The sequence below is a fragment of the Argentina silus genome, assembly GCF_951799395.1.
Source record: "Argentina silus genome assembly, chromosome: 5".
Lineage (NCBI taxonomy): Eukaryota > Metazoa > Chordata > Actinopteri > Argentiniformes > Argentinidae > Argentina > Argentina silus.
Window position 1 is genome coordinate 7,556,303 of NC_139659.1, and position 14,681 is coordinate 7,570,983.

At 43.2% G+C, this 14,681-nt stretch overlaps 1 protein-coding gene across 1 annotated transcript; it reads left to right on the forward strand.

The window, feature by feature from the left end:
- Positions 1 to 757: 757 nt before the first annotated feature.
- Positions 758 to 14,091, forward strand: LOC310804816 (secretory carrier-associated membrane protein 1-like). Its single transcript, XM_083670166.1, has 9 exons — positions 758 to 892; positions 6,915 to 6,992; positions 7,387 to 7,497; positions 8,501 to 8,606; positions 8,824 to 8,952; positions 10,337 to 10,496; positions 10,628 to 10,729; positions 10,893 to 11,010; positions 11,166 to 14,091. Exons 1-9 carry the CDS (start codon positions 836 to 838, stop codon positions 11,313 to 11,315), a joined length of 1,011 nt encoding a protein of 336 aa, XP_083526292.1. The 5' UTR covers positions 758 to 835; the 3' UTR covers positions 11,316 to 14,091.
- The last annotated feature ends 590 nt before the right edge of the window (positions 14,092 to 14,681 follow it).

Consider the following 14,681-nt stretch of genomic DNA (forward strand, 5'->3'; position numbering starts at 1 on the left):
ATTGCTGTTCAGTCAGTGTAAATTTCCTCACTCCTACTAGAGAAGGCTGGGCAAAATACATTTTCCCTTCACTATGTTGTAAATACTACATTTTAACCAGTCTGTCTTTCACTCTGTCTCTCTTTCTGAAGTTCTCTTGACACTATCTCTGGATATGCGTCAGAGAGGTGTTCTAGGGGCACCTGCTTTGCCGTCTCCGACTTGGCAATAAGAGGGCTGAATGGTTTGAACTAAATAACTTGTAACTGTAGATGGCAGCAATGGACTATGATATAATGATGATAATTCACTAAACATCAGCAACGATTTGTTGATTATAAATGGAGTTGAATCTTTAAACACTTTTCACGTCTAATAATCTAATACCCCCCCCCCCCCACACACACACACACTTTTCACAAATTTCTCTAGTTATGTTGTCTGTATGCTACTGACAGAAACTTGCAAAGCATCCCATCTACCAGGGTAAATTCTAAATGGGATCCTTGGGACGACCCATCTCTGTCGTCACCCCATTGAAGTTGATATTTAAAACGATGAAAGGTAAGGTTAAGGTTATGGTTAGGGATAAGGTAAGGGTAGTGGTTAAGGTTTGGGTTGGGGTTTAGGGTATGGTCGTCTCAAGGATCCCATTTAGCATCTCCCAGGGCAGGGCGAGCTAGGGGGCAGTCCAACCATTGAACCAACCCATCATAGACCTCACTTCCGTTCCTGCCATTTTGCTGCTGAGGTTCCAACTCAAAGCGAACAGCGAGAAGACGGGTCGGTGCCGCCGTTGTTTTCAAGTGCAGCTGTTTTTAACGGTTTTGGTCATTCAAGACATCTTCAAAGAAGAATGACAGATTTCGACAGCAACCCGTTCGCTGACCCGGAAATCAGCAATCCCTTTCAGGTAGCTAGAAATATTTTTGCTGGCTAGCTGGCTACCGGTATAGTTGCTAGCTTAGCTTAGCTAATCAGTCAGACAGTATAGTTGATTGAGAGGATGCTACCTAGCTCACAGTTAGCTTACAGGCAGTGTGTCACTTCGTTTGCCTTCAAAACTTGCTTGCGAATGTTAGCTAGCTACTAGGTTTTGCTTTGTTCAAGGAGGTAAATATGTGCTTATTTAGGCAGTAAGCGGCCAATGTATTTGTTGAGGGACCGGACAGCGAAGCGAATTTGTGACCTGTTGTGTCATCCACATCTTGTTCTGCTAAAATGTGTTTTGATATCTGATATAACCAGTCAGCTCTTTTACATTACACACACACACACACACACACACACACACACACACACACACACACACACACGTATCTTATTTCCTACTAAATAGGCCTATGTTGAATTGGTATTTGTTATCTAGCATGCTGTAAATAAGAGACGTTGGTTAAAGTATTGCTGGTAAACCAGGATCAGTCAATTGAGGGAATGAATTGACTTTCAATTCAGTTCCCCATTATTTTTGTCCCCAACCCTGCAACAAACTATAGGTTAAAATAAGTATTAAACGTGATATTGATAGCTTTTTGATTATGGGCTGTGGCTCTTATTATTTGCTAAATCGCAACAATGCTGCTTTGCCAATCTTCAACACCCTGTCACCACCACTGACACAATGCAGGTTCCTATTCAATGGCTACTCTTGACGCATACAAATGTAAAGTCTGAAGATTAGAAGTCAGACTGCGACCCACATGCCATAGCAACCAGCTGTAAGGGCAACTAATGCATCATACATCTAAATGTTCCATAGGATTTGAGGAGGAGGTAATGGGGGCATCGATTGGGGTGCCTTTTGTTATTGTTTCTGGTATGATGATCCCATTTTTGGGGCTCATCAACTCAAATGTTGTCTTGGAAACCAGGCTTCAGTGTGACAGACTGGGCAGGAATCTGCGAAGGATTATTTCCCACACAAATGTCACCAAAACAAGATAGATATGATAAGATGGCTGTTCTGCATTATAGTCACCTGATATGATGCTATCAAAGAGTCTCATATTCTGACCATTCCGCATTTGCTTTTAAGGAATCCTCCCTCAGTTCCTGCTTTGTGTGGTTGTAAGATCACAAGGTGCATCTCTTTAATTATGATAATGGTAGTCAGTAGACAGTCTTTGTTTAGCCTACTGTGGCTCACCAGGGAGAAAACATGCCTTTGATCCTGCACTGCTCACCCCATTATCTGGGCTGGCAAAGAGGGCCTGCTTTATATTGTTCCAAGGCTTTTTAATTGAGTCTCTCTCTCTTTCTATTTCTCTCTCTCTCATACACACTCACTGAACACTTTATTAGGAACACCTGTATACCTTCTCATGGTGGAGGTGGTGTAATGGTGTGGGGAATGTTTTCTTGGCACACTCTGGGCCTGTTAAATACCAATCAATCATCGCTTGAATGCCACAGCCTATTTGAGTATTATTGCTGACCCTGTGCATCCCTTCATGGCCACAATTTACCCATCTTCTTATGGCTACTTCCAGCATGATAATGCACCATGTCACAAAGCAAAAGTCGTCTCAAACTGGTTTCATGAACATGACAATGAGTTCAGTGTTCTTCAGTGGCCTTCCCAGTCACCAGATATGAATCCAATAGAACACCTTTGGGATGTGGTAAAACAGGAGATTCCCAGCTTGAGTACACCTGAAAAATCTGCAGGAATTGCGTGATGCAATCATGTCATCATGGACCAGAATCTCAAAGGAATGTTTCCAACATCTTGTGGAATCAATGCCACGAAGAATTGAGGCTGTTTTGAGAGCAAAGGGAGGCTGTTCCTCCTGTAGTATACTGTTCCTAATAAAGTGTTCGGTGAGTGTTTACTGTCTCTGTTTTCCCCTTATCACTGCCAGCAACACTGCAGAAACATAACACTCACTGTTGTGGGCTCACTCACACACAGAACACACACTGATGTAGCCTAGAGGCACACAACCGCATAGTGAAATGGCAGCAAACACGGCAGAGATAATTAGCGAAGTGAGGTCATGACAGAATCACCACAGTAGAGGAGAGATCAATGAGAGATCAGAGTAGCCACCCACTCGATTAGAGCCAAAGACATCCAAGACCAGGATAGAACAGCATTGCTGTGGCTTTGACACAGGCCCTGTCTCTAATCAGGAGACAACACAATATTCCCAACAGTAGGTTTCTTTTCACAAAGTGCCTCTCCAATAGATTCTTGTCTAATGATTTTAGGATTTTTTTTTGTTTTTTTTTGTTAGGCTTTGAATACTATTACTGTAGCTACTAAATTCCCACAGCCTCCAGAGTTTCATGGAAATGTGTGTAACCCAGCACCAGAGTTGGTGTAGTGTGCTGACCGCAGCACAACGCAAGCAGTCAATTATTCATTGAGCCCCATTATTACATTTTGCGTTACGATTAGCCTAGTCTTCCTTTGCCATTCTGTTCCCTTTCATTAGCAGTACAAGTCGGAGAAGAATCCTTTAGGACATTTGACTGCTATCTTAACTGTCCCTGAAGGCTTTCTATTTTTATAATCTCTCTGGCTCTGTTTGAATAGGCTAAACTCTTCCCTCCGCCTTCTTCAAAATGATCACTGAAAAAAGGTAGAATAAATAAAAGCAAGCCTTGTATAATCACCCTCTTGCTATCACCATTCCAACCATGTCAGAGCAAGGAAGGACCTTCTGAAATAACTGATCAGATCTGACAGTTCACAGTGCTCTTTGACAGTGCCTGTTCTCTTGTAGTAACTCCTTCTTCAGGCAGGGTTATTATCCCCCCCCCATCTAGAGTTGGTTAGAGAGAGAGTAGGGTTATCCTGCTCTGTTATTTGTTGCCTCATGCTAAGCCTTAAGGGTGCGTGGTGTTTCATGCCCAATTCTTTGCTCTGTTCAATAGTTCATGAAATCATATGGCATGTCATAGTGACAGGTGGTGCTTGGGCTCTAATTGGCCGCTTTCCCCTTACTTCCTGATTTTAATCTAATCTCCTTCATGGAAAAAGTTGATTCTTAGTCTTGGTATTTTACTGTGCAGTAACATTTAGAATATATTGTATAAGGTTTTCACTGATTTTAAGGTCCTCATATTTCGGTGTAGCCTAATTTATTCCATGAAGTGTCATGCGCTACCATAGACGTACACTACCACTTTAACCAGCTGTAGCTGCTGTGTGTTGGTGTGCTGCAGGCTAAATGTTGATCAGTATGCTCTGAGTACACTGACTCCAGCTTGTTCCTGTGACTGTATTACGGATCTGCCGTCGGCGTGACCATTAAACCGCCTCATCTTCGGAAACACACACACTCCACATAAGAGTAGGCTCCGTATGCTGTAACAGTGGGCTAGGAATGGTGAGTCCTTATTTTTGTGTTCGTCACAGCGAGATTGGGGTGGAAGTGGTTTGCTATGTGTGACTGTTTGTGGAAAAGACGATGGTGTGATATACTGTATAGTGACAGACCAGGGTGAGAATGCCCTGCTGTATATGTGTTTCTTGGTTTCCTGCTGAATGAGGATTGTTGCTTTGGCAATAGTCACAGCCAATTGAGATGCTTTCACTCGTGAATACTGTCTCTGCATGAGAGGAATATTTCATCTTTTATTGGATTTTGTGCACCAATCGTTCATGCTCGGTTTTTGTAGGGTGCTATTATTTCTGATATGAACACACTGTGTCTCCTTCATATGCCCCACTGTGTTCCTCCATCACCCATTCATTCAGCCTGTCATGTAGGCCTACTGTTGAGTCAGGGTGATGTGCTTCATTCATTCAGCCTGTCATGTAGGCCTACTGTTGAGTCAGGGTGATGTGCTTCAAGTCTAATGTGTCAGTTTCCTGTGTTGCTCTGCGTTTGATACTGTAGTTAACCCTGTGGCCAGTAGGCCTATTAGTGGAAGAACAGGGAATTCATTTTTGGGTATTTTGCATACCTGCAAGCAACAGGTAGCTCATTGTTGGAAGGCCTTGCCTTTGTTAAAAGCAGTATGCTGTAGTTTTGTGTGCAACGTCCATATTAAAGATTAATTACGTTACACACTGAAATATTTATGGTCCTGGACTCTTGACAAGTAGCGGTATCTCTGTCTGTTGGGAGACCAAGATGCCACCAGAATCTCAGCAGACAGGGAAACTGGAGCAGGATTGTACTGGCCTGGAACTGGACCGTGTTATATTGGGGCTTTGCTGGGAGACTGGGCTTTCATACTGTACAGGGCTATACTGAAGCGGCGTTACATCTGAATTTATGATTGAAAACATCTCATGGTAAGCAGACTACCTGAAACAACTTACACACTAACAAGAGTGCTGACACACACACACACACACACACACACACAAACAATTATAGGCTACATCACTCCTGGAATTGCCCACACTAAAAAAACGCTCAATGTCTTAGCTAACAGTATTAGGCTTTCACACACATACTACACATATAACACAAATACACACATAGTGTACAGAGACTCACACTAGGTAAACAATGCCTAGTGTACACACTCACACTAGGTAAACAATGCCTAGTGTACACACTCACACTAGGTAAACAATGCCTAGTCCTTACTGTAGGTGTGCTGCTTTTGCCACTGACCGAGCAAACAAGGCGAGAACAATGTATCCTATGGAACATTTGAGGTATCGTCTGTTAATGTTAGAGGGTTGATGTTCAGATATGCCTCCCAGGGCTCTGAATCAGCTTTTATCCAAAGGATATTTCTACTAACCGGGCTGGAATGTGGCTAAGTACAGGTTGAGTCATTAAAAAGGCCTGAAGCGGGTGTGTCAGTAATATGTCCTTAGCACTGCATACCAACAGTGCACAGAGACGTGCTTCTTATTCCTGTCTTTTGTCCTAGCGTTTGGTGGGCGTTCTCTCTCCCCTCCAACTCGTGGATCTGGCTATTTATAGTCTTCTTGCGGTGAAAATTATTGGAATCATCCCCTTGTTGCCAGTATTGAATTATAGCCTTGGGTTCAGAATGAAGAACTTGTTCTGCTGGTGTTTGCAGTGGTAGAACACTAGAGAAATTCTTACCCGATATTAAAAAGTGTTGTTCTTTATTGTTCATGTTGGCTTTGTTTCTCTCTGTAGAGAAGATGGATATGACTAGTGGTACTGTCTTTGAGGTATTGTTGCCTGCGTTACTTGATATGTTGACTAACCACCAACAGACAATAACATGGGTTAATGGTGAACTGTATGCAATGTGTGTAACACAGATTCATATTCTTGCTTCAGAGTTTATTTAGGCTATAACACCAGGGGTGAATTGATAACTCATGATCAATATTATATTATTTAGATTCAGTGTGCGTCACCAGGAGTGGTTGTTTCACACAGATTCACATTGCTCTGCTGAGTTAATTGCTCACCCCTCCTCTTGGTTTTCCGATAAAAGTATTCAGACCCCTTCATGTTTTCCACATTTTGTTGTGTTATAGACTTAATTTTAAATGGATTAAATTAAAAGAATTTGCACACACAATACCCCAGAATGACAAAGCGAAAACAGGTTTTTAGACATTTCAGTAAATTTATTAAAATTGAAATACAGAAATACCTCATGTACTAAGTATTCAGACCCTTTGCAATGGCACTCTTAAAATTATCTAAAATGCAAAAATGTCATCAACAAATCACTCAGTAAGTTGAATTGAGTCCATCTTAATGCAGGAATAATAGTTCATGTAATTTTGGAATTAATATATTTGTTTTTATAGGGTCTCTTATCATAGCAAAGGGTCTGAATACTTATGTACATGAGGTATATGTCATTCTCGGGTATTGTGTGTGGATTGATGGCAAATTATTTTAAATTGAGTCTATAACAACAAAATGTGGAAAAAGTGAAGGGGTCTGAATACTTTCCGAAGGCACTGTATGTGCGAAAGCATTTGAGTCTAACTAGAACCTTCTCTCTTCTTTTGCTCTCTTTCATCCCTCTCTCAGGATCCATCTGTGACACAAGTAACGCAAAATGCTCCTCCAGGTTTGGAGGAGTACAACCCCTTCACAGATGGCAAACCGGTGAGTACTGTCTCTGAGGCCTCCAAAGCCATCAGGCCAATTATGAACCAATACACCTTAACCAGCCCATCACATGCTGCCATGAGTGGATGGCATACATCCCAGATGTCAGGTTATAAAACTCTAGTGTGTTTGTTTGAGTGGTGTCGGGCTTGGAGAGGCCAGGTGTGCAGGGGAGGCGGGTGGTTTGAATAAGCGACGTCATTGATTGGTTTGAAGTAGAAGTACTTCAAATGATATATTGAAGTAGGAATGTAGGCCACTTCATATGCTACATAATGTTGTTCATGGTCAAAAGCTCTTGCTATGAAATAGTGGTTAAAGTTGATGATTCGGTTTGTGGTTGTTTATAAAAGAAAATAAAAAAATAAAAAAAACGGTTTTGTTTTTTCAGGCACCCCCTGGTTCGGCTCCAAAAGCAGCGCCCCCCACCACCAACACACAACCAGCCATCATGAAGCCTACTGAGGAGCCTCCAGCCTACTCACAGCCCCAACAGACACAGGTAATACTTACACTATCCACCACCCTTATCCACTAGTCTACAACCTTATTCTCCGCCCTGCTGTGGAATGCCCCTGTCCTGCTTACTACCCAAACCATCTACCATTCCTAGATTAGACCCCCCCCCCTCCTCTTTTTACACCACCCCATCTTCTTCTCTCCCTCCATCTTATCACTAAGGGAGAGATGGAGACTCACTGAAGCGCTGGCTGTGCATCTGCAGCCTCCTCTCTATATAGTCACCATGGAGGGTATTACCATAGAAACAGCATGCCTATCTCCATGTTACCCCCATGCTCTGGTAGGTTTGACAGTTCTAGTGGCGCAGTAATGAGACAAGCAGACTTGAACACAGCCTGTGGAGATGCTGCTGAGCTGTCAGAGGACTGATAAACATGAATGTGGGTTCTGTGTAGACAGTAGCTTTCTGAGAGGGAGAGAGAGGAGACACGTATGGACAGGCAGCAGAGGAAGAAATGTGGCCTTCAAAGCATTATGCTGTAGCCGACTGTGGCATAAATTGCTGTGTAAAAGACACGCCTACCTAATATTAACATTTTTGCCGTTGCAATTTCAGGGACATTTCATGCACATTCACCTGGAGTTCTCGCCTGCCGGGCTCAGAATACAATTAGCATTTTCTCAAATTAGAAACAGTGTGTTAATTATTCTGACTTACGTAGGGAGTGAGCGGGTGGGAAAGGAGGAGTCCCTGCCAAACACAGAACAACACACACAGCATGACGCGCGCACACACACAGATTATCTGTGGTAATGCCAGCTTCATGAAGTGTAATGCAAGCCTCAGAGAACAATATATTACCCACCCACACTAAGTCACTGATGTAGCTGTGTGTATACTGTTGTATTTGTGAGCATGTTTTAAAAGTGACAGCTCATCCCCGTTGAACTTAAACCAGCCTGCATAACTGGATGTATATGAGTCTTCGAGTGTTTTCTAGAGATCTTTTCCATGACGTGTGTGTGTGTGTGTGTGTGTGTAGGCACCGGCGGCTGCGGAGCTGTTAAGGAGACAGGAGGAGCTGGAGAGGAAGGCCGCTGAGCTGGACCGGCGGGAGAGGGAGATGCAGTCACTCAGCGCCTCAGGGGGTGAGCATCAGCACCACTGGCATTACACAACATTGGCTGAGTTTAATCAAACACCTCTCCAATATTCACACAACGTGAAGCACAAACAATCAAACAATTCACTTGAAATTCCAGCGTTGAGTTAAAAAAATTTGTATCAGTTGTACATCCTTAATTAACTGTTGATAGACAATATATTAATGTAGAGTGACATTTCTCTTCTCTCTCTCTCTCTCAGGTAGAAAAAACAATTGGCCTCCACTCCCAGAAAAGTTCCCTGTGGGTCCCTGCTTCTACCACGACATCACAGTGGACATTCCTGTGGAATTCCAGAAGATAGTCAAGATCATGTACTACCTCTGGATGTGTGAGTGGAACCATAATCCTTATCACTTAAACACACACACCTGGTCCGACAACCAAGCACACGATCTGGAGAAGCCGAGTACACAGGGATCAGCTAGTGAAAAACAAAAATAGGGGAAGGGGCGGGGCTATAGGTTATTTTTGGACCAGGTGATAGTGTGTGTGTGAGAGAGAGAGTGTTAGTATTCAGAACCCATACCATTAGGGCTATGCCATAATATGTGGCCTTTTTTTGGCCACTTTGCACTATATGGGCAAATTGATGCTTTTACAGCTACTTTTCTTTTTGGTTCAGATGTTTTTGGATCTCCTTTTCTGCAGAGGAAATGCCAGATGTGCTCTGCTCTGCTCTGCTCCGTCCCCTCTGTGACACCCAGGGCTTTTGTCAGCATACAACCCCTCCCTCATTCCCTCTGTCTCCTCCGAACTTGATCAGCTTTAACTCAGTCACCCAGACCCAGACCACCCATCTCACTACTCCCAACATTTAATTTGTTTCAAGGTTCTCGAGTCACCCTCTAAATTGACAATTTAACAAGAGTATTGTTTTGCTGCCTCCCTTAAAAAATGTCTTGACAAACATTATACAACCTCAATATTACACATTTGTTATAGGTTTTGGATATAGGTATGGATCAATGACAGTGAATTCAATGAATGGCTGTTGCCAAGCTCCAAGTGGAATTCCAGCACCGCATGATATAACCACATGGTAAGGTCATGTGGTATGGTTATATGACTGTGTCAGGTGACTAGGTGGGCTAGGCATGGATAGGCATTCCAGGCCCCTGTTCAATTACTTGAATGCGTCATTCCTTCCTTCCTTGCTCGCGGTAGGCTCATCACATTGATCTGAATGTCTTTGGATAAAGCAAGTTTCCTATCTATTGCTTTAGCTTATCATCCTTCCATCCTTCCTCTCTCCTCCTTCAGTCAAATATGTGGGGCAGTGGAGCACTGTTAGATTCCACACTGTGCTGCCGAATCCTGACACTGCGTTCAAACACACAGCAGACTCTTCACAATGCCTGTGGCCATGCCGTTATTACAACCCAAAGGAAGAGAGAGTTATTGTGAATTATTGAACTGAACTGAGTGTGAGTGGGGCTGTGTGTGTGCCTGTGTGTCCCTGCTCACAGTCCTTCTGGCCTCCAGCTCTAAGCGTTCAATTATTAATCAGAAGTCCTTTCCTCCTCTTCCACACTGTACTTCATTAGCCTGACTTACTTGGCAAGACACTGGACACTGAGGTGTTAGTTTGGACCCTTATCAAAAAGCCGTCCTACAGCTCGCTTTACATGGTTCCGCTTTAACAGTGTCCCCCTTTTCATAAACCCCCCACCCACATCTGACATTGGTGTCCTCTGCCTGTTGTTCCCCTCCAGTCCACACAGGGACGCTGTTTGCAAACATGTTTGGCTGCCTGGCATGGTTCTGTGTGGATGCAACGCGAGGAGTAGACTTTGGTTTGGCCATGCTCTGGTTTATGATCTTCACTCCTTGCTCCTTCGTCTGCTGGTACAGACCACTCTACGCAGCCTTCAGGTACACATACACACACACACACACACACCCTTTTCAAGATTCATACTTAGTCACTCTCACATACTGTATACGCATACACAGTTCTGTTAATCATATATACCTCTTCATGTGTCTCTCTTTCCTTCCTCCAGGAGTGACAGCTCCTTCAGGTTCTTTGTCTTCTTCTTTGTGTACATCTGTCAGTTTGGCGTTTACGTTCTGCAGACCATCGGCATCTCCGGCTGGGGCGCCAGGTGAGTCCAGCAGACTGGAACCTTCCAGCTAGATACAAGAAGTGATGCATGTTATTGTAATACACATACACACACACGAGTTGACATTTACACACAGTGAACCAAATGGTCTTATTTTCTCCCTTGTCTCATCCGGTCATGTTTCTGGTTTCCTTCTCTGTAGCGGTTGGATCTCAGCTCTGATGGGTCTGAACGCGAGCATCCCAGTAGGCATCATCATGATCCTCATCGCTGCCCTCTTCACTGCCCTGGCCGTCATGTCCCTCATCATGTTCAAGAAGGTGTCGGACTCTTATTGTTGCACTACTTATGCTGTGATCCAGTGTTCTACCCAATTGTCTACGTTAAAAGGACAAAAAACTAAAAACTCAGTTCTACTTTTATAATTGTTTAATCCCTTCCTCTGCCTCAATCGCTGCTCCTCTCCTCTCTCCAGGTCCATGGTCTGTATCGTACCACTGGTGCCAGCTTTGAGAAGGCGCAGCAGGAGTTTGCTACGGGCGTCATGGCCAACAAGACTGTCCAGACGGCTGCTGCTAACGCAGCCTCCAACGCTGCCCGAGGAGCATTCAAAGAACCCATCTGATTGGCCCCTTCTTCTTTTTCCTCCGTCCAATCCACGCCCTCTTCTGCCCTCCTAACTCGACTCACATGGCCATGCCCAGCTTTCACAATGGCAATGGCCCTGTTTGAACACTGAAATGCATCCTTCCTTCTCAGAGATGTGCGAGGGGGTGTATTGATAGTGGGGACCCTGCTGTCACTGATATATACAGATTTCTTCAAGGAAGGGGGGGGGGGGAGGATGTTTTTTCAAGTGTTTAAACACAGGCTAGTCCTGTCCTGCCCAGAGGACTAAACTCCGCCCACCCCAATGTCTTAATGCACTTCAGTGACTTGACTGTGTGACCCCTCACCCCCCCCCCCCCCCCCCCCCTTATTTAGTCACTCAATTAGTGTGCTCAATTTAATGTGTGTGTGGGTGTGTGTGTGTGTGTGTGTCTGGTTAAGATGCTGAACGTTAGTGTGACTCTATTTAAATGTTGGTGCTGACTTGAGGCCTGTCTATCAGAGATACTGTAGACTTGTAGAGCGCATGTCGCTGAACCAAGTCCATGCTCTGCCCTCTGAAACTATCAACCCAACCTGTGTGGGCTGACTGCTCCTCGAGCCCCTTCTCTCACCCATCATGTGTAGGACAAATTGTTTCCCAACTCTACCACACTCCTCTCTCCCTCTCAATGCCTTCTGTTTTTCTTCTCCTATGTTCTCAGTCTCTCATAGACATGTTGATTAAATTCCAAAACCCATCTCTGTTGTCACCCCAAGGAATCTGGACGGTTGTGTGACACTTTATTCGGTTCAACGGTTATTTATTTAATCCAAAGCCATTAAGATGGTGAGATGAAGTCCGCCCCTTGTTAGGCTGCCCCCTGCTGGTGAGACTTGGTAGTGCTAAAGATGAATGCTGTGCATTCCAGAACATAATCTTGCCTTGATATTCTCACATCGAGAGTGTTTAATCAGTTCATCCTAAAAATGTTATTTATGCTCATCAGAAGTGAAGAAGGAAGTGTCCAGTCTCACATTAGCTTCCTGTTCTCTGTTTCAGTGTTGTCAATCTCTTTGCATAATCAAGTGAATCATGTAGATTGAAGTCTTGCCTTATAAAGCCAGATAATGCCAACCTATATGTCTGAACCTCAGTTTATCCTAGTTTGGTGTACGGTGGTTTAGTGTTTTTGTTGCACCTTTAGTAAACACACACACACACACACACACACACACTGTAACAAAAGTGATTGATATTAACTATCCATTTTGCCTTCCTTTTGTCATTAGATTGAGTGCTTGGGAGTCTCCTCAATAAAATTGGGATACCATACATTATTCTGGTTTGCATGGTCCACATATGGATCATTGCTTTGAATAGGACTGTCCCTTCTACCAGGTCAGATTCGGGTCTCTCTTTCCGAGGCTGTCACCCCGATAGGCCCTCAGACCTGTACATAAGCCTGTCTGCTAGCTAAGCTAACATGCTTTAAGTCCCGGCTGATCTAAAACACTTACAGCTGGCAGTCTCCAGCCTTTACTGGGTAATGGAGACATACCTCAGTCAATACCACTCAGGACATACTCTTTACACGTGCATGGCAAGCTTGCCAATAAATCGAACAATGGTGTAGGCCTCTGTTTCACTCTAGTGTGAGAGTAAACTGAACACAATGGAGGATTCAGTTGTTAAAGTAGATGCTGTGCATTAAACTGAAACAGCGGTGCCTCTTCCTCAAAGCGGTCCTTTGAATGAGAAGACTTCACCACCCAATAATGTCGGGGTTTGTTTCTTGATGTGATTGCCTGAGTACTCATGGTATGATTTTCAGTCATTTCCAGGGAGAGAAGAGATCCTAATTGTTTGTTTGCGCCTTTCGGTTCTAGGAATGGATTTTCTTGATGGATGGTCTGTTGTGGTCTGTTGCATTTTATGTGTTATCATGTTAGACAAGACGTTAATTAGTTTGAACTGATTTCATTCGTTTTAATGCATTTTGAGTATTTATAACAATTCACTTGTAATATGTTCAGCATTTTGAGTGTGAGACGCATGGGAGTTAAGGATGTTAGAAGTGTGTGTGTGTGTGTGTGTTTTGAATGTGCACGTGCATGTGCACATGTTTGGAGGGGGATGGGGTCTGTGCAGTTTTAATATAGACCTTGCATAGTTCAAGACTAATGTTTAGAGTGCAGATGGACAGTGATCTTCATCACTTCAGATTTAGTTTCAATTCAGAATTGCAGAATTAGTTTCTGAGAGGGCAGGCTGCAGTATACATGTCTTGTGTTTTTCTTCTTTCCTTTTCTATATCACCATGTTTTCCTTTTAGACCAATAGTTGTGCGTGCGTGCGTGCGCGTGCGCTGAGCTACCTACCTACGGTGAGAAGTTGAAAGTAATCTGAGCGAATGGCACCTGAATGTTCCTATTAATCATGTTTTGAATTGCTTATCAACTGCGAAATGTGAGAAAGTCAGTTAGACCGCAATGTGACGTGAACAGTGTGTTAAAGATGGAATGTGGCTTTAAGTTGTACTTTTTAATCAATGGCAAAAGTATGTTGTAGAAACACTGAGAATGAAATGAATGGTCTCGCTCATCTCTGACAATGGAAAAAATGAAATGAAGTTATTTAAAAAGCAGACTTTAAGGGATGTTTGTATATTTTGTAAAATTGACAACTGGTCCGCTGAATTCCATTGTACTGTACATATGCACTCTTGTCTCTCCTTCAGTCGCATGTTGAGTAGTTTGAGTTTTGTATATTTATTGTATTAACACTAAATAAAATTCAACGGTCAACTACCTCCTTTGTTCCGAATGGTATTTTCTGACTGTTGATGCCGGCTAGTTTATGATCACTGTAACAGTTGTACGGTTATTAAATAAATACAAGCAGTGCTGTTACTTGCGACCGAAATATCTCTGCACGTCCAAACTCACTATGACATACTCTAAGGTGGTGACAGTCACGCCACCGAATTGATTTAGCCTACATACAACTGTATTTTGAACCAATCGGTGAGAAGTATTTTCTGAGGCGAGGTTTCCAAACCTGCACCACCAGTATGAAGCCAGCAGAGGGAAGTGTCAACCAAAGAAACCCGAGAATGGAAATAGGAAGTTGACCAGCATCTTATTGACACTGCCACTTTGAATGTCTTTGTGATTGACTGATTTCATATGGGCTACTCTATAACTACATATTATATAGTATGAATAAAGCCAGAGTATGAGGTGGTAGTGTAATTAAAGCACTTTTACTGCAATTGAGTCTCTCACATTGTCCCGTCTCTTGTGTTGTCTGTGTCTAAATCATGTTTTCAACATTACTCTTATTTGAATCTTAAGATTTAGCCTGATTAAATGTTTTGGTAAATTATTCCATAGCTTGATC

Excerpts from the sequence above, each read along its gene's own strand:
- LOC310804816 (XM_083670166.1), top strand. The coding sequence starts at position 836 with ATGACAGATTTCGACAGCAACCCGTTCGCTGACCCGGAAATCAGCAAT. Across the intron at positions 10,730-10,892 it reads ATCTCCGGCTGGGGCGCCAG|CGGTTGGATCTCAGCTCTGA; the intron begins GTGAGTCCAGCA and ends CCTTCTCTGTAG. Across the intron at positions 11,011-11,165 it reads CCCTCATCATGTTCAAGAAG|GTCCATGGTCTGTATCGTAC; the intron begins GTGTCGGACTCT and ends TCCTCTCTCCAG.